Below are 18,724 nucleotides of genomic sequence, written 5' to 3'. Positions count from 1 at the left end.
TGGCAAGGAGCCCTGACTGCCAGAATCTGTTTATGGCTTGAAGTATCTTGAGTACTGAGAAACAGTAAATGATTCCCCACTCTGATAATCCACCGCCACATGCTCTTCCGAAGTCGCAGGGAAAGACAGACCACCACACTTCAGGTGCATTTGGAGTCCCGGCCAAACAGTACGTCATGCCTGTGCTGAGGATTTGCAAGGCAGGGCTGAAATTGTGAAGGTGATACCATTCCTGATCTGAAGGAGCTGTAGAACCTCTAATAAGTTCATGCTTGTACGAGAAACCTTGGATTGTATCCCATTTTCTTTTTTTTTACTTTTTTGTTTAAAATCTTTTATCTTAAATTATCCTTTTGTGTTTTGACCCCCAGAACGACCTTGTCTCCCTGTATTTAGTAGTGGAGAGCCATTTCCTTTTAATATATGCAGAGCCTAGCTAGAGCAGTCCAGATTCATGCAATACTGAAACTTTGGAAAATCATTGTGTTGCAGCAACAGTTTAAGGCTTTCATTCTGTCTTCTGTGGGCTGGGGGAGAGCCGTGTGGGCTTTAGGAAGGCCCTAGCCTTGCTGGATTCAGCCATCAACTGTTGCTCTGAGTGCCTAAGTCATTATGGGCCATCCCAACAAGATCTGGAATCCTGCATCTGCAAATTGTGATTATGAGCAACGGTCGCTTTCCATACCTAACCGCCAAGTCTGATGGTATGTGAAGTGGTTCCCAGTGCTTTTCTGTTTCATGGCTGACACCAAGTCATTCTTGATGCTTGTGCTGCCAGAGTGATATGGTACTTTGCCCGCTCGCTGTGTGCTTGCGGAAGACTGCAGCTGTCTAGTTCAGACTCCTGCCCAAAATAGGTGAAATCTCTGAAATTCTGCTAGGTTTTAATTTGTGCTGCTTAGTTTTTGCTCATTTCTGCAGTGTGCTGGCGTATCTGTTCAGTATCTGTAAAATCTAAAAAATCAGCTGAAATCCGCAGTCCAGCTGCCTATTCTTACTCTAGTGCTGACTCCTGGGCTTCCACCATAGCTTAAATATAACTTTTTGAAATATTTCAAGGGAGGGTGAGCCTTGGAAGAACAAAATCAGTGTAGATGGGCAGGTAGAAATACAGAAAAGCCTTGAAAATAGTTTGTGACTTCAAAATGAGAGACAAACATTTACAGAAGACGAGCTTCCAAAGTGTGGTGCCCCAGCTCTTGCTCATGATTCTCCTAGGAGATTTCCATGTTTGAGTTCAAGGGGGTAGATTTCCCTTGCTTCATGGAGCTGACCTGAGTAGGAGGTATTGAAGCATGCCAAAACAAAGTGGTTTTCACTTTGTAACTTTTCAGTTGTTCTGTCAAGCGTTGCCTGATCAGTCCCACCAGGTCCCTGCCGTGGTGTCATCTGCACAGCCACTTCTCTTAGCTAATAGCTGGGACGGTGCTGGTTTAGGTGCAGAGTGGGTACCTGAACAGCCCAGTGGTGTCAGCCAGTGCACAAAAGTGTACATACAAAATGATACTTGATTTCCTTGACTCAGTGTTGAAGCTACAGGAAGCATATACTGTCTCATTAGGAAAAAATCAGTAGAGTGGCTCCAGAGCACTGCGTGGGAGGAGGAGTGTGCTGTGGCTCGCTTTTTTTATGCTTTGTTTTAACAAAAGAAATGCCTCGGGGAGCTACCATCTCTAAGGTCTGGCCCTTATTAATGTTGTCAAGCTTGAAATAATACACACGTGCTTTTTACACATACTTTATGGATTATGTGGGTGTGGTGCCGTAACGTGCTGTTCTGTGCAGCGTATCAGAGTGCAAAAAGCATTGAGCTGGCAGTGCACTAGATTTTTACTGACCAACCCACTTTAGATGTAGGAGTTTGAGCCACCATGGGTTGATGGCCAGAAATGGTACAGTGAAACTCTTAAGGTGCGAATGGTTGACCGCTGATGAACTCTTCAGATACAAAGGCTGCCGTACAGAGAAAAGGAGATCTGGTGTCTTAATACTCAGACTCTTAAATAAATCAGTGGAATTGCCTGGGAAATGGAAATAGGTCATACCTTGTTCACTTGTCTGAACTATAGGAAATGCCACTGATAACTACCCAGTCCTGGCTTTGTTTTGTCTCAGATCTGAGTCAGCAAAAGATTACAAGCCTGACTTTTAAACAATACAAACACTCTTATGTTTGTGTGTAACTTAAGCCTAACAGCATCTGCATGGAACTAAAATACATTAGATTGTGTATGTTCACCTGCTTCAGGCTCACTAAAATGCAGTAACCTGATAGTGGGAGAGAAAATCAAATGTTCTTGTTTAGTTGAAAGGGAGAGAAACTCAAATGTTCTTGTTTAGTTGAAAGAGAGAGAAGAGAGTACTGTGTGTAACCTGCTCATAAAACTTATCCCAGTGACACTTGATTATTCTGGCTGGTCCATACTCTGGCACCTTTGACTCCTATTAATACAGCCTCAGTGAAAAGTTACTGCAGTGCAACAGCTTAATTCAGGATAATGAAAGGACAGCCAGGAGGCTGGATTGGGTCATTGCAGCTAGCTCTTTGCCTTTGAGGTGCAGCCATCACACCTTCAGAGGACTGAGAAACAGGCCTTATTCTTAGATTTTCTCAAGTTAAGACAATGAATAGATTAATGGTTTCAAGTCCGATTTTGGTGTGTTAAAATCAAGTATCCAGGGGTCAGGACACGTGAGCGCTAATGCTACTTGTGCCTGGTTGTATACCCTGACAACAAGCAGCACGGCTGCAGCCCTTCATTCTTTGCTTTGTGTTGTTTCCTCCCTACTCCCCGCCCAGGGAACCTGGCTTTTCTCAGTGCAAATTCAGGCCAGCCTTTTCTTTACTTACCATGCACCATCCCAGTCCAGTGCTGGGTGCAGAAGTTTCTAATTTCTTCATAGGCTGTTTTACAGTCCTTAATCACTGTGGCACTGGATGACTGAATTTACCTTCTTTATGGCCTGGTAGATGGGTAGGCTCTACTGTCTGTATTTAACAGAGCAAGGAAAGAGGAATAGCCAGAGTTGTCAGAGATCTCAACTGACTTCATGATCTCAAAGTGAAATAAGAAGGGCCTGCTTTTTTTTTTCTTTTTCCTTATCCGGAGGATTTGGTGCTTTGTGCCACACCGCATTCAAAACATTGACACAGTTCAATACTTAACACCGGGGGAATTCTTAAAACAGATTTGCAGGTATTTCAGATGTCTCAGACCGAAGCATGTAGATAGCAACCTGCGTTCCTGTTAATGTGGCAAAGCTTTGGGGGGAGGAAAACAGGGCCATTTGTTTACACGTGGAGAGGAGTTGGGGTGCTCAGCCAGGAAAAAAGTTTGGGATGTTTCTGTTGTGCATATATGGTCCTAGTTGTAATTTTAGCACTAAGGTGCTATGCCTAAAACACATAAGCTAGAATGCAATCTCAAATGATTTGCTTAGCTTTTTGCAGCATTTGACAGCACTCGGTAGCGTAACCTACTCTGTGGTCAGGGTAGGACAGACTTACTAGATGACCTTTAAAGGTCCCTTCCAACCCAAACTATTCTATGATTCTAATATTGCTTTCTGTCAGAGCAGGAGTCTTATGAATCACGTGGGCATACAGACAAGTTACTGCAGACTTCGAACTCGCAGTGCACCAAATAAATGTGTGTGGTACTTGGTGTGCTCGCCTGTATGCGTCACCCTCTGGGAAAAGTCGGCTGTGACTTGCTGAGCCCAGTTCCCAGGGGCTCTGGTTTCAGTAGCTTACCGGTCACTGTGGCTGCTGTGGAACGACACCATCCACACAGCCGTTACTGCAGAGCACCTGACTGCATAGCTTGTTTTCTTGAGCTCAGTACCTGAGATCCTAGTCATGGTCCTTTCAAGAGTTTTGCACTGAAACTGATAACGGGCACCAGGACCAGACAAAACCCAACCTCGTAACCAGCCTGACGTTGGTCAGGGTCCTTCCTGTGTGCATCTGTCCCTGCTCGAATGCTCTCAGCTGTGTCCACAGGGACTCTCCTTAGCTGACAGCCTTGGGACAGCCCCCAGCAAACCTGCTGTGTAGTAGCGGGCAGAACTTGCATGGAGTTTTCTTGTATGGGTGTCACATTTTGCTGTTGTCCTGACTGCAGTCAGGCTAGACTGTGCTGAAGCAGAGGTCTCTGAGGGGAACTTCTGTGATGTTGTTGGGGGTGTTCTGGGGTACTGTGCTGAACTCTTTTTTTGTGTGTTTTTTTGTTAACAGAATGCAGCTCGCAACTTCCAGGACTTTGACTGTCAGGTAAGATGCGTGCAGGAGACAAGGATCTGTGGACAGATGTGCCGTGGCCCATCAGTCATGCTGAGAGATGAAAAAGCTTTGTATTTTAATTTTAAGTCCTGTTAAGGTTTAATCAATAAGAACTTGAACATGTCCAGTTGGCAGAAATTCCCCTTCACCCTTTGATGCAGAGCACGTTGTTTTGAGCTCTGAGGTACAGACCTGGTGCTCTGCGGAGGCTCCACGACATCTGACAGGATGGCTGGTCTCCTGAAAAGCAATTTCTTTGAGACATGCAATCTGCTGGAGAGCTGCAGCTCTGTCACATCCCATCTGGTTCACTGGCTAGGAAAGGAGGAGCCTGCATGCTCCGTCTATTTGTGTTGAGAGGAGGTGGAAGGCGTCAAGCTGCCCTGGATACAGCAACCCTGCTTTGCTGGGCCTGGGTCATGACAAGCAGTGGTCGTTTTCTGGGAGGTTATTCACCTGACAGATCAGTGTGGAGATGAGCCTGGTTGCTCTGGTTGCTATAGGAATAATCCTTGTAGAGGAGCAGTCGACCACAAGCCTCCAAGACAGAGGACATACCCTTTGCTAGGCAGAGCACAGCACTGAGGCTGTGTGGTGCGTTCTGGAGAGCGCAGGCTCGTTTACCGTGCCAGATTACCTCGCTGACTTCCCACTCGGCCTGCTGATGCACGGCCAGCGGCTTTTCTTTCTGTTCAGCTGCAGGAGGCTGCTGTGTCTGTAGCATTCTGCTTAGCACGAGGTGGGCTCTCACTGCTGTGTTACACCAGCGTGCAGCTAGTGAGTAGAGCTGTCAACATCACGTGATCGCTTTTAACAAAAGTCTGGTGTAGATGATTCCAGAAAAACCTCTGCGAGCCTGTGCAGAACAGGGATGTAATAAATACAGTCCTAAGAAGATAGTTTGTATTTTTTCCATCTCTTGATAACATGTAATGAAAGTATGCCCAGTCTGGACAGGAACGTGCACTGTACTGCTTTAGCTTGATTCAGTGTGAGTTTTAGTGTTATCTTAAAGCTGGTAAATGTGAAAATTACTGATCCTAGCACACTGTGACATTAGAGTCTAATCTTAGAAGTGGCAGCAGTGTTAGGCAATGGTTTTTCTGTTTTAATAAAGGTAGATAATGTGTTTAAAACACTTCCCTGTCTTGTCTCTCTCTGTCTTGCTGCATCTCCTCCTTCTCTGCCAAAGGCAAAGTGTGCTCCCATGTTGGATGGGGAATGGGTAAAAACACGTGCAGTGCGTTTGAGTTAGAGTGTCAGGGAGTACCGGCACTGCCTATTGAGGCCTCTCTGCCATGACTGGAAAGAATATAAATACGGTGCCTGAGCCTCTGAGCGCATTAACCTTCACTGCAAATTCCCTAATGACCCAGCAAAGCCTGGCCTTGCCCGTGCCCTGCCTGTCTGTGAGCAGGTCTGGTCTTTGGAGCCGCAACAGAGTGGCAAGGTAGGAGGGAGTCACCGTAACACAGCTGTGGTCGCTGCTGCCTTTTCACTCTGCGCTTTCCCTCTGTGATCGAAGCTTTGTTGTGCCCTTCTTTAAAGAACACCCCAAATCTGAAGCTGTGCGAGCCCCAGAGAAACATGGTGCTGCTGTTGTGTGCATGCTCGGCATCTCCTGGTGCTGCTGCTGTTTCGGCTCCCTGTCTGCCGCAGGGCTGAGCCGTGGGAAGAGCTGCCAGGCAACCCCAGAGCCAGGGAAGAGGGGCTCTCGGGAGCGCCAGGCCGGGGAAGGATGTGCTTGTTGCTTCTCTGTGCTTTGATTTAGATAAGCAGTGAGCTGGTGGTCATGGCAACAGTTGGGCAGGAGACAAGATGTTCCTTCCAGGAGCCCTCTTGGTAATTCATTTGGAATATTTTTTTTTTTTAGCAAGAAGTTAACACAGCATCTCTTGTGACTGTAGATGTTGTCCCAGCCTCCCCTTCCTCCAGCATCTCTCCCTACAAGGTGTGGTTTCAGGGCACACCGGGCTTGGCCCCTGGTCCTGCCTGGAAAGTGCCCCTAAGGGCTGGGTGAAGTCTCTGTTTGCAGTCTGTCAGAGAGGATAGATGGTGCGTTGGGATTTTCTGCCTCCATTCCTGGCAACAGGAACAGTACTTAAACTTGGAGGTTGAGCTCTTCCGCTGTCCTGTGAAGAATTACTGCTGCTGTTGAACCTGGCAAAGCACATCCAGCTGCCGCACCAGGCCGCGGTGAAATCGGTGTGCTTTACTTACCGGTGTTTGAGAAGGGGGGATTCAAAGTGAAGAAGTTTGCTAGGACTTTCAGAGGAAGGGAGATCTTGCTGTGTAGAGACTTAAAAGACTTAGGCTGAGGTGGGGGTTTAATTTGTCCAGAATCTCACAGGGAGGATCTCAATTTTACAAGAACAGGTACAAACTGGCCACAAATTCCTGAAGGCTGATAACTGGAAGGTGGTTTCTGCTGACAGGGCGGTGAAGTTCTCGATCAGGTTCCAATAGCAGTAACATCAGCAGGGGACTTGAAGGGTTTTAGGACAAAATTTGAAGTGTTTGTTGGATGGATTGTTTTATCTTATACAGTGTAGTGTTTGGGGTATGAGGGCATGGCATCAGTGATGCAAAACCTACATTTCAGACCTTCTTATTTTTCTGATAGTTTAAAAAAAAAAAATGTTTTAAATGGAGCTAAAGCTGTGGCTTTGCATGGGGCCAGCCACATCCTGGGCTGTGCTTGCAAGGCTGCGGAGAGCAGGGTGAGGGAAGGGGGTGCCCTCTCTTAGCAGCGGTGGCAGCCCTGTTGACAGTGCAGGTCCAGTTTGAGCTCCCCAGTACAAGGCATTGACATCCTGGAGCGAGTCCTGTCTTGTTTCAGCCTGTGTTATTCGGTGCCATTGCCCGTGCAGGGATTTACTGTAGGTCCATGCCAGCCCCCACAGAGCTCTGCCTTGGAGACAGCTGGAGCAGTGACACAGCCGGCCTCAGTGTTTGTTCATCCCACAGGGCCTCTAGACCTCCTTCTGTCTGGAAGCTGGACGTTCAAAATGTTTTCCGCAGTGGATCCATGCCTGTGACTGGGAGAAGTGTTTAGTTTAATCCCTGCCCACGAGCATGTCGTCAGCACTGTCGCTGACTCTGAGTGGTGTAGTGCCAGGCACACAGCTTGGGCACGCGGTTTGCTGTAACGCTTCGGGGTGTCTTACTTCTCAAGGTAGTGTGCGTATTTAGGGGTTTGTAAGCTCTTTCCCTCCTTTGGGGAAAATGGGTGATGCTGTTGTGAATTTCTGTTAACTTCCTGGTGTGCTTGGTTTTAGTTTTGAATAACTTGTCAGGATCAGATCTGGGTGAATTCAACAGAGCAAGCATCTTCCTGCTTCTGAAAGTTCTTACTCTGTGTTAATGTGATATGGAGAAGCTTTTAGCTTTTCTGATACAGCTGACTTTCAGATACAGGTGCCCTGGTTTTCTTAAACTGTTCACCTACAAGCAACTGCAGTTAACCCTGACAAATAAGAGGTTGCCTGGGCATCAGCTGAAACAACCCCCACATAATCTGATAACCGCTTGCGATGGAGATAAAAAGGAGAGCTAGCATGGTGGCTTAGGGGTCTTTATCCATATGAATCTAGGTTGTTCTCAGAAATGAAATGTATTAACCTAAATCTGAGACCTACACTTTACTTGAAAGCTGCCTGAACCCCGATGAAATCTAGGCTTGGCTGTTTCCCGTGTTTGCAGGCAGATGGCGGATTAAATGGTCTGGGTTGCTGATGGACAGATGGCGTGGTGACCTACACAGTTAATAGAGCTGTGCTTGTGCTTTTATTGTTATCTGCAGACCATCTTCAGCTGCTTTGAGAAGTAGGTGCTGTGTGTTAGCCTAAATCTCTCCCATTTTTCCAGGTGATTTGCTTTAAATACCAATGAAGGAATATGCAGATATATTTGTAGAACTATCCAAATAAGTCTGCATGATGTTTCAGTCTCCCATAAGCTAGCATTTGACCTGGTGTGTAGCGAGTACTTCCCCTCTGCTGCCTCCCACCCACGGGAAGGGAGAGAAGGGTTTTGCTCTCCAGCACACAGGCTGCAGAAGAGGACCTCCGGTGTGGAAGTGGGTCTGGGGTTTGGCGGAGTATTTGCAGAAACCGCACAAGGTTTGGAAGAGGTGTCAATAAGTAAGTCCAGGACATGCAGAGTTCAGCTGAAACGGAAAAGACAAGACATGCATAGACCCACGGAGGAAAGCAATGAAAGTTTCCAGGTCCAACTTGCTATACAACTCTGAAAATGGAGAGTTACTCAGTGTTGCCTGTGCCCAGAGTAAAACACAGCAAAATGTCTGGACAGACCTCAGTGGGGAATTTTTTGCCGTGTTTTTCTGCTGAAAGTGTAACTATTCAGCAAGCCCTTGTTTTTACTGATTCAGTTTGGAGAAATTCTTCCACAAGCACATTCGTTTGAAGCTTTTTAATCTGCATTTTTCAAAACTTGCTTACCCTTGTTCAGTCTATTTGCTTTGGTTTTGGTTGCTGTGCAGCAGGAGCTCGAGCAGTTACTGAGAAATCCCGTCGCATGCGTTTGCTGGCGTCATAGATGTTGAATCGAAACTGTTCGTTTTTTAGTGAAATCATTAAAGCCAGCTTGATTGCCACACAGGGGTGTTGAATACAAGGTGGTTTAGAGCACCTTCTGCTTATTGTAATGAAATAATGTGAAATGTTAGCACTTGGAGGAAGGGTTTGCTTTCTCTGTATGAATAACAGGGGAGCTGTTCTCACCAGCATTGAACCGTTCTGTGTAGGATATTGAGGACCATTGGTCTTCTGATTCGTACAAGTTCTTTTGTTCTCTTATTCAAAGTGCTAGGCTGAAATTAATGACAATACAGAAGATGTTTTGACCTGGAAAGCAAGATTTTTTTTAATGCCTACTAAATTAGGAGCTGCCTGTAATCTTATTATAACTAGTGTCACCACTTAAGTACTGATTTTGACTTCTGCTGACATCACAGCAACAAATACTGTAACGCTAAAAATGATTAAGGTGGAATTTTATTTTGGAATATTTTTTTTTTGTTCTTGCTTCTTGGGAAGCTCTTCCTCTGATTCCTCCCATCACTGGCTTGCCATCTAAAAACTCTGTCTTCTGTAAAACTGCAGTGTTGAATTCCAGAAAGCTTTTGCTAGCTGGGCTTGGACTAAAACATGGTTTTTATTTTTATAGGTATGAGTCCTTTCTTGGGGTTTACTTAAATGTTACTTTTGCTTTCTGTATGCTTGTGACAACAGTGTGCTGAGGAGGGTGATTATGCAGATGTGTTATTTGAAGTTCCTGTGCTTTTTTTGTTCTCGTCACTGAGTTCTTACAGCAAAAAAAAATATATGCGCTTTGAGTTGAGAAAGGGTTTTGCCTCCTTCCTGCCTTCAGAAATATGAATGGTGCCTTTCTGCTAACAGTGAGTGATCTGTTTCCACCCCTTGTGCAACACCCATTAATGGTATTTTAGAGCAGCTAACGAGCGATCGCAGTAATAGCTCTAACTCCATGCAGTGAGGCTCAGTTTTAGTTCCCAGGGCCATAGAAAGTTTGGAGACACAGAACATGGCTCTGCTTTCTCTTCGTCAGGAGATTTTAAGATGTTCATAGTCTTCAGCAAGACACTGAAATATAGTTGGGCACATGATGTCAGCGAGTGGACTGTCCTTCCCTGGAAACATGGCCCCTGGCCTATCTTCCAGGTCGCCTTTAGGGGTTAAGATGATCTGCGGTCTCGCAGTCACTCAAAGTATTTTTAGACTTGCCTGTGTGTGAGCACATTCAGATCTTCCTTGTGAAGGCTGTGTGTCTGCAGGTCGCGGCACCCTGAGTCGAGGGGATGGACGAGCGCTGGAGGCCTCGACCTGTGCCCTTGGCAGCCGGTGGGGAAGGCTGCAGCCCGGTGCTCTGCTGGCCAAGGGCAGTGGTGCAGAGTGCGGGGAGAAGCAACACCCTGCCAGACCTGTGCAGATGAGAGCTGAGCTGCGAGGGGTTGAATTCACCCTGAACTAGAATAGATCTAGGCAGGTCCAATTTCCTGTGTTGGTTGGGGAAGGGGGGATTTAACCCCAGAGCAGGAGTGAGAAGCACCACGTATTCTGACGTAAGTCTGTGCTGGATGACTTGCCGATGACTTTGGGTACTTGACTGGAGTGCAAGAAAGTTGTAGCTTCAACGGCTTCTTGTAACACATGGGCAGGGCAGGAGATGGAGAAGTACGTCTTGCTCCATCTCCAACATGTAGGTGTTGTCATTCGTGATCAGTCCCAGTACTGTGTGGCAGCAGGAGTTGGTGAGCTCTGCTGTGGGAGCACGAATCCAACCTGTCAGCTGTACTGCCGTTGAAGGCCCGTTGACCTCCGTGTGTTGGGCTGCAGAGCCAGTATCTGTTCTCTGGCAGAATCTGTGTTGTGGAGGTGACTTGCCCTTTCTCTCTCTGGCTGACACGGAGCATACTCACTAGGTCTTCTTCAGCATCACGGGCCTGTGGAACAGGAGCACACAAGTGCTTGTCTGTATGTACAGCCGTGTGCTGGGAATAGCCCAGCAGCACCTTTGTCTGCTGGTGCTGTTGTGTTTGTGTAACCAGCTTACACACCTCGTTCTGCTGCTGCTCTTGATTCTCACCCAGCATTTCTCTAATTCAAGATCTAATCCAAGTACACAAAGTACTAGTTTGCATAGATCATACTGTGTTTTCTATTAATAAATTTGTGCTGTGTATGGAAATGAATAATTTAGTTCAAGATGTTGCTTTAAATGTGATTTAGGCGTGCTCCCCATGCAGCCGTCTACTTCAGCTCTACTATTTCCGAAACTATTTTGCACAGAGAGGATGTGGTAAGCACTTACCTACCAACTGCATTAAGGTCTGTGGTATTGTAATGGGAAGAGTTCCCGGATGGTGATGTTTTACAGTCTTACAATATTTTTTTTCTTAGCTTATAGGCATAGTGTTGTTGTTTTAGTAATGTGTTGGAGGGCGGCTGTTGTGAAGAGCAAGACAATGGACTCCCTGCTTTACTCTCTCCGTGGTTAATAGCTGTGGAAGGTTGCCCGAGGAGCATGCTGCAATTGTTTTTCACCTTTGCCAAGACTGGCAAAGATGACATAAAGTAAATAATAGCTGTAGCTAGAGTATCATGGAAAAAGGGGAAAACCTGATCTGAGTAATCGGCGTCTCCTCCACCTCCCAGCAAAGCAGCAGTGGCACTTTTCTTTGCCTTAGGTGAACCACAGCCTGAGAGTCTAGAAACCGAATATTTTTTGGGGATGTTTCCAGCCCTCTGCTAGTACAGACATTTGACAAGCTAGAGCAGAGTGTGAGTGACAGACACCTTGCTGCTCTCTGTTCTGTCAGATTTGAACTTAAAAAAAAAAAATAAATTGAAGGGACTTCACAGATGGGGTTTTTTTTTTATTGTCAGTCTCCAAATTAAATCAGTTCTCAGTTTTTCCAGGGAACTAAATTTGAAGTTTGAGCAGCTTCACATTGGGAATAAAACTCATCTGGTTAAAGCCAAAAAAGAAGCTTAATAAATTAGTTGTGAAAAGCACTGGTAATATGAATTCACATCATTAATCATTCCCACTATGAAACAAATGGTTAATTCAAACTTTAATAACTTTAAAAACTTAAGCTCTGGCTCACACTCCGACATGGAGTTGAGGGAGCGTGGCTGGAATTTGGACTCAGGTGCCTCTGTTTGCTGCCTGGGAGTCTCTGGAGCTCAAGGCATTGGCACCCTGGAGCTGCTGTTGGATGCGTCACTCCCTCAGAAATATTTTTTTCTTAATATGGGAAATTTCCTGTGCCACTTCTCAGTGGCACTGTCGTTGTTCCCCTTTCTGGCCAAAGACAGAGGGTGGCAGTCGGAGATCGTTGCCCCATTTGAACCTTTTGCCACCTGGGCACGCGCCCACTTCTTCCCATAATCAGTCCCGCAGTAAATTTAGACTTTGGCAGTCATAATTGGGTGTGTGTTTTCCTCCTCAGTTTAAGAATCATTCAGAGATGTTAAGGCCAAATAGGATAATGTCCTAGTCTAGTCTGACCTTCTGCAAATCCCCAGCAAGGAATACCTCCCAGCAGTTCCTGCTTGTGTTCTATCTCAAATGTTTTAAAGCTGCTGTTGGGTTGTGTCTTATCACCTTTTGGTGTCTGAGCCTTTGTGGTTTGCACGCATCTCATTTTCCAAAGTGCAGGGCTCTACTAAAAGCAGTGATTCTCAGGAACTGGCACTATAAGGCATACAGCAAAAATCTCAGGGCTTTTAGAGATGGTTGGTAGTATTGGTGGCCTTTCTCTGTCTACAGTCTATTCTTCTGCCCAACCTCTACCAGAGAGTGTATCTTAACAGGATAGCTAAGGCACGTCAGTGCTTCTGCCTCCACACGTGTGCTCACAACGCTTACCTTCCACCCAAATGCGAGATCCTACGGCTGCAGCGTCGGTTGCTTTGGTTTCCCGATGCACTGGGACAGCGAACCCAGCCCTGCACTCCCACGTGCAGGTTTCCATGAGACCATCAGCTCGCTGGATGTGGGGCAGGGCAGAGGGACAAAAGTAGTGCTCTTTTCAGTAGCACTTCATCATCAAGTCAGCCAATCTGTAGCATGAAGTTGCACCCAAAACCTCAGTTTTGTTTTGTTTCTGCCAGTGGTTATTGTCTGAGATCACAGAAGAGAGCTGAGGTCCCTCTTGGTGGACACTGGTAGTGGAACACCAATACCTGGATACAGTGTGCAGGAAGGACAGGGTAGATGCAGGCGGATGTTAAAGGAAGCTTGTTGATCTGATTTGGCTCTTAACTAATATCAGTGAATAATTTAGATTCCACTTAGACTGAAGTCCCAGGCCTAAATAAGAATTTTATTTTTTGTCTGTAATTGTGTGAGTGCCCAAGATGGTGATGAGAGAACCTACGAGGCTAGGACATAGGGCAAGGGTAGGAAGCTTTAGGTGCCCTGTGTCAGTTAGGCAGATGTGGCTGTGGGACACAATACTAAGACTCCATTTTAGCTGCAAACTTCTATGGAGCAACAGATGAGGGAGCCCCAGGGAGGAGAAGCCAACAGTGACATGATTCTGAGAAGGGCAGAGAAACATGTTCAAAGCAGTGTCTTCAAAGAGCTGCTCTGTGGTGGGAACCGTAATGTGCTCCAGGTCAACAAGCTTGGGAAAAAGAAAAAAAAAAAAAAAAAAACAAAATAAAAAACCGGAAAACTTAGCTGGTTTTGCGCTCAAAATTCAAAACCAGAACTGCACAGCAATGGAGAAGCATACTGAAAATAAGCTAAGAAGCGAGCAAATGCCCACCGTCTGCTACAGCAGGCATGAGAAATGGTGCAGGGCAGGCAGCATGACTAAACGGAAGGGCATGGAGGCTATTGAAAAATAAAAGCGTTTTTCAAAAAGCTGGAGGGCATGGAAAGGGTTATAAACTCAAGCATATTAAATATATGGACAGAACAAATGAGGCAAAGGGGGATTTTGAGAGGCAACTTGCAAGGGGGGGGCAGGAAATAATAGTGCTGTTTCAAACCTAGCAGTAATGGAACCACATGAGAGAGTCTGCAGAGTGCTAAGGCTGCTCAGGCTCTGAATGAAGGGCTTGGGGAAGATCTAGGCACAGCAGAAAAACTAAATTCATGTTATTCTGCATGCAGGCTTGCCACAAAGCAGCTCACAGAGGTTACCATTCTGGAATGCTCTTTGTGAGGAGTCAGCAGAGACCCTGCCTTAAACCGCGGTGCCTATTGCAGAGGCTGGGAAGAAGCTAAAATATATGTTTTTATAGCAAGTTGTCAGGCCTGGATGTATCAATCCAGGAGTTTTAAATGCATTTAAGGATGAAATATTTGAGTTGTTAAGTGAGAGGTTATGCTCCTCTGTTGAAGCTGCCGTGGTGCCCAAGGACCTGTAACACAGTTCTTAAAGCAGATGCTGGAGGAGTTCTGGGGTTTCACTGACCGGCTGTACCAGGCAGACTGGTGAAACTAGCAAGGAGCGTAGTGGGTGAATTACACAGATAGTGCTGGGAAAGGGTCAGTGTGGTTTTTGTAAAAGGAAGAAGTCTTGCTCTGCAGAGCTGTTGAAATTCTGTGTAGGAGTCGGTAACAATATAAATAAAGGCAATCCGGTTGATGCAGCCTGCTTGGATTTCCAAAAGACAAGACCCCTTACCAAAAGGAGTCCTAAGGCGTATGTCTTAAAGGACTTCAGTGGCCGTGTGGTCAGAGCAGAGGTCCTTTCATGGATGAAATCTTGATTTAAAACGAAAAAAAACCCCTGGAAATTATTTTCACAGTTGTTGAAGATCACTAGAGAAGCACCTTAGAGATCTGTGTTGGGATCTGTGCTGCTTAAATCTACTCTTAAGTGATCTGGAACAAGTGATGGAAGGTGCAATGGCAAACTTCATCTGCCTCTGAGTAAACATAAAGTGTGATGCACACTGAGTAAAACCATTCTACAGTGGAATATAAAAGGGCAGGCTCAGAGCTGATGATAACCCAGAGGCGTAAGACCTTAACATTGCGAGAGATGAGTGAAAATGTCATCTCGGGGCTCATGGCTTTCAGCAAAGCAAATCAATTCCTGTTTATCAGGAACAAAGCACAAAGCAGCCTCAGTGTGCTACCATGTGAATCCCCAGCACACCCGCGTGCGTTTGACATACTGCCAGGCCCCGTATCTCGGGAAGGACAGAGCGTGACGGGGCAGTTTTGGAGAACAGCGGTATGGTCAGAAAAAAGCTGCTGTGCCAGGACTGGCCAGATAGTCCAGAGCACCTCAGCCCAGAAAGGGGCACGTGAAGGGGAGTCACAGCAAGCTGTTAGGTCACCGCTGCTGTGTGTTATGGAAATGGGATCAGTTCTCCGTCTTCCAAACCAAGGACTGGAGGATCTCGTGCAAAAGCAGGAGCTACAAGGTTGGGAACAAAGTGGTTCTTCACCCCGCACGTTGTTAAGCGTTGGCTTTTCTGGTCTCAGGGAGAGGCAGATGCCAAGGGCATAGGTAGCAGGAGGTCACTGCCCAGTTCTTGGAAGAGAAAGTCAAAGTGAAGACCACACCTCCTGTTCAGGAAGTCTCTCTTGACCTACCTGTTGCTGGAAGTTGGGAAAATTAAGGGAAACTGCTACAAGATGCAAGTGTTTGAGAAGTATCACTACATGCTTGCTCTGTTTATATTTTCCACAAGCACACATTAATCTTGAAGGCAGACTAGGAGGCCGGCTGGACCTTTGGTCTGAGCAGCTGCAGCGGGGCGCCGTACCTCCTGATCCTCCTCCATCACTGCACTTCTCGTCCATGCCCCGAGGGCACTGCTAGTTTTTGGAGCCGTGGTTCCCAGCTTATTTGAGTTGATCAATAGTAGCTGCGTGCGCAGGACTCGTGTCTCCGTGCTGTCCCCGGGAGCACGCTGCTGTGCGGCATGCGTGCGTCACGGGTTTGTGCCTGCGGCCAGCGAGAGCAGGCTGCCGAGAGCGCGGCTGCCTCTGCGGTGGAGTTCCCCTTTACAGCAGGTTGTCTGCAGCTGCTGTTCATTTTTTTGCCTACTGTATGAATAAGGGCAGACGATAAAATCTCTTGAGAGGAACCTCTGATACAATTTCCATTCCCTAAGTGAAAATTAAATTTTATCAGGCTTTTCAAAACACAACTGCAGATCATGATCGTCCCTTGCATTCATCTCCCTTGTTTTGCAGAACTGCACATTCGTTAAAGTCTGACTGTCTTCTGGCCACGTCTTTTCCATCTGCCTTCTCCTGTCGCTGCTTCCCTGCAGCAGGGAGCAGATCAGTGTTCAGGCCAGAGCTGGAGTCACACACCTGCAAGGTAACAGTCCTTGAATCTTCCTTCGAGCTACCCATCTGCAATGTGTCGAAGCTGGCCTGAGCAGAGACCAGCAACAAAGCGTGCCAGTGTCGGAGAAGTGTCAGAAACTTGTCGTCTTTACTTCTCCGACGTTGCGTTTGTACGTGAGCGGTGGGTAAAGACCGGGAGGGAACAGGCAGCACTGCCGAGGGGCAGCGGTTTGGGAGGCGGTGTGCCCCAGGCTGGACGCCTTGCTGGGGTCGGCAGGGGAGGCGTGCCTGCACGAAGGGCATGGAGAAGGCACGTTTGGCGAGGGCAGAGGGTGCAGCCCGCAGAGCTGCCGTTCTCTCACCGGGCTATGCTGCTCCGTGTTTGGAAGAGTAATAAACCACTAATGGTGTAATGAAAGAAGGACTTGTCTTTGGCCAATTCAAGGTAGCAGTTGTATCTTACAGGTGTAGAGGCTGTTGTTGCCATCTTAAGCGTGATACCTAAGCTCTGTATTAAGCGTCTGCCTCGTGCTGTCCTTCGGCTTTGGTAAGTGGCAGAGCTGTTTTGGAGAGAAGCAGGTAGCAGGGAAGTCATGTGTGCTGTACTTGTGTGGCGTCTGAGAGTGGTGTAATCACAGGTCAACATAAAAGCCCTAAAGCAACAGGGCAAAGTTTCAAAGAAAATAAAGTTCACTGGAAAAATGGACATAGAAGGAACTGCAGGGAAGGTAGGGGTAAAACTCAGTCTTATCTCTCCAAGTAATCTTGAAAAGGAGATCAGCACGGTGTTATGATGTGTAGCTGAAAAAGTGAATGCAGAAACCCTTATCTCAAATGTAGTATCTGCCGCTTGCGTTGTAGAGCTTGGAAAAAGCCATAAAAAAGTAAAAGGCTTTAACCAGAGGAGGGAAGCTGCTTCCCAGGAGGACGATTTCCACCTTTCTTGCGAACTAGCAATAGGAAACAGAAATAGCTTTAAGCACTCCCAGTGTAAGGCTTTGTCACTGTACAGGGCAGAGTAAGAAGTTTGCAGATCTAGCATCTTAAAGTTTTTGAAGTGCTGCTCGCTGAGATTTGTTAAAGATGGGATTTCTCAAGCTACTTCTGTCTTCAGCGGACATTCCCTGTATTTGAATCGCTAATGGGGCTGAAGGAGTAGCAAGGTGAGTGCTCTTCAGATTGGGCTGGTGCCTGGGGGTGACATGAAAAACAACTTCTCAACAAACTGTCTCATTTCCCCAAATTGTAGTTCACACAATCTGCAAAGTCAAAGTAAGTGGGATTTTTAGCTCAAGGAAACTCTTTTGTTTCCCTACTGGAGAGCTAAGACCCAAACTCAACTTCGGAAAACAAAAATGCAGGGCGTTGCAATATGAAGCACATTGAGGTGCTTGAACACAAGCTCTGAAGAGAGGTGGGTGTTTCTCTTTCCAGTAGCTAGTCCACTGTTCTGCCTAGCGGACACCCCTCTGAGATTAGCAGTAAGGTTGAGTGCAATGCCAGGAAGGACGCTGTATTGCTGACTTCTTTTAATATCGCCAGGCCTGCTGCTGATTTCTGTGCTTTTCTCACTGTTGGCTCAGTTGGAGTTTTGTGCTTCCGTCTGAGAGTCCACCTTGTGCTGCTGCTTGTAAAACCCTCCCTGGTCCTCTGGAGGTGCAGTTTCATGAGACGCGAGTCAGTTCAACTGGCCTTGTGCTGAGGGCAGGGCTGTGTCTTCTACCACCCCCTGCGTTCCCCTCGGGCTCTGAGCCAGGACCTGCATTTGCCAGACCTCTCCGTGAGCTTCTTAACTCATTGACCTGGCAGAAATGTAACAAAGCAAGATTAAAAATAAATGAAAGGCAGCTGGATAGTTTCCTGCCAGGTCAGTGAGTTAAAGCTGCTTATGGAAGAGACCAACAACTGCCAGAGCTGGCAGAGAGACCTGCTTTTGATGGCAGTCAGCCACTTGGTTGGCTCAGATGCGTTGCAAGCTCCGGCTGCGTTGGCACTTGCTGGACTGTCCATGAGTTCGCTGCGCCTCGCCGTTTCAGCCCCGTATACTGCCAGTCGCCACCCTTGGCCTTGTCCAGAAGTTGCCAGTTTTGTTAAAGGACTCATTAACACCCGCCAACTTGGAGAACGCTGAAATGAGGGCCTCTGCTACGGCTGCACAAGACATCCCGGTGGAGTACAAGCCAGGACTTTGCCCAGCTTAGCAGAGCAGCCCAGTGCAGGCAGGTCGCAGCTCCGCCAGCTTCTCCATGGCCACAGTGCAACCGCTGCCTGCAGGTAACACCCAACGCCCTGCTGAGGACAAGGGCAGTCAGAGGTGTCTCTTTATCCGTCAAAGCCGGTGGAGAAGGCTTCAGGCTACCTCAGGTGAATTGGCTGTGGCAGCTTGCTCCTGTTGCCACGCTTCTGGGAGAAGGGGAGAGGCTTTGGGACCCCCAAAAAGAAGTACAGCTGGGGGGAGGAGGATCTTTCACCGCAAGAACTAAATCCCTCTGGCCCACAGCTAGTCCTTGAGAGTGCCCAGAAGGGAGGGGCAAGATGAATTTCTGATGTGCTGCGAGCCAGGTGCTCTCACCTGTCCTGTGTTTGGTCCAATCACTTTCAGTTCATTAGAAATTACCATTTAAAAAA

The 18,724-nt window shown here is 47.0% G+C and overlaps 1 protein-coding gene across 3 annotated transcripts in view; it reads left to right on the top strand.

The window, feature by feature from the left end:
* Window positions 1-18,724, top strand: part of NDRG3 (NDRG family member 3) — a 65,336-nt gene that overhangs the window by 30,916 nt on the left and 15,696 nt on the right. For 2 of the 3 annotated variants that reach the window (XM_075438952.1, XM_075438951.1), the window contains exon 3: window positions 4,238-4,273. In XM_075438952.1, coding sequence (XP_075295067.1) covers window positions 4,238-4,273 — 36 coding nt within the window. Of the gene's footprint in view, window positions 1-4,237; window positions 4,274-16,059; window positions 16,128-18,724 lie in introns of those variants that run through there. The other variant, XM_075438953.1, reaches the window with a different exon arrangement.

Source organism: Opisthocomus hoazin, chromosome 18 (genome assembly GCF_030867145.1).
Source record: "Opisthocomus hoazin isolate bOpiHoa1 chromosome 18, bOpiHoa1.hap1, whole genome shotgun sequence".
Classification (NCBI taxonomy): Eukaryota; Metazoa; Chordata; class Aves; order Opisthocomiformes; family Opisthocomidae; genus Opisthocomus; species Opisthocomus hoazin.
This window is presented reverse-complemented; position numbering and strand designations above follow the sequence as displayed.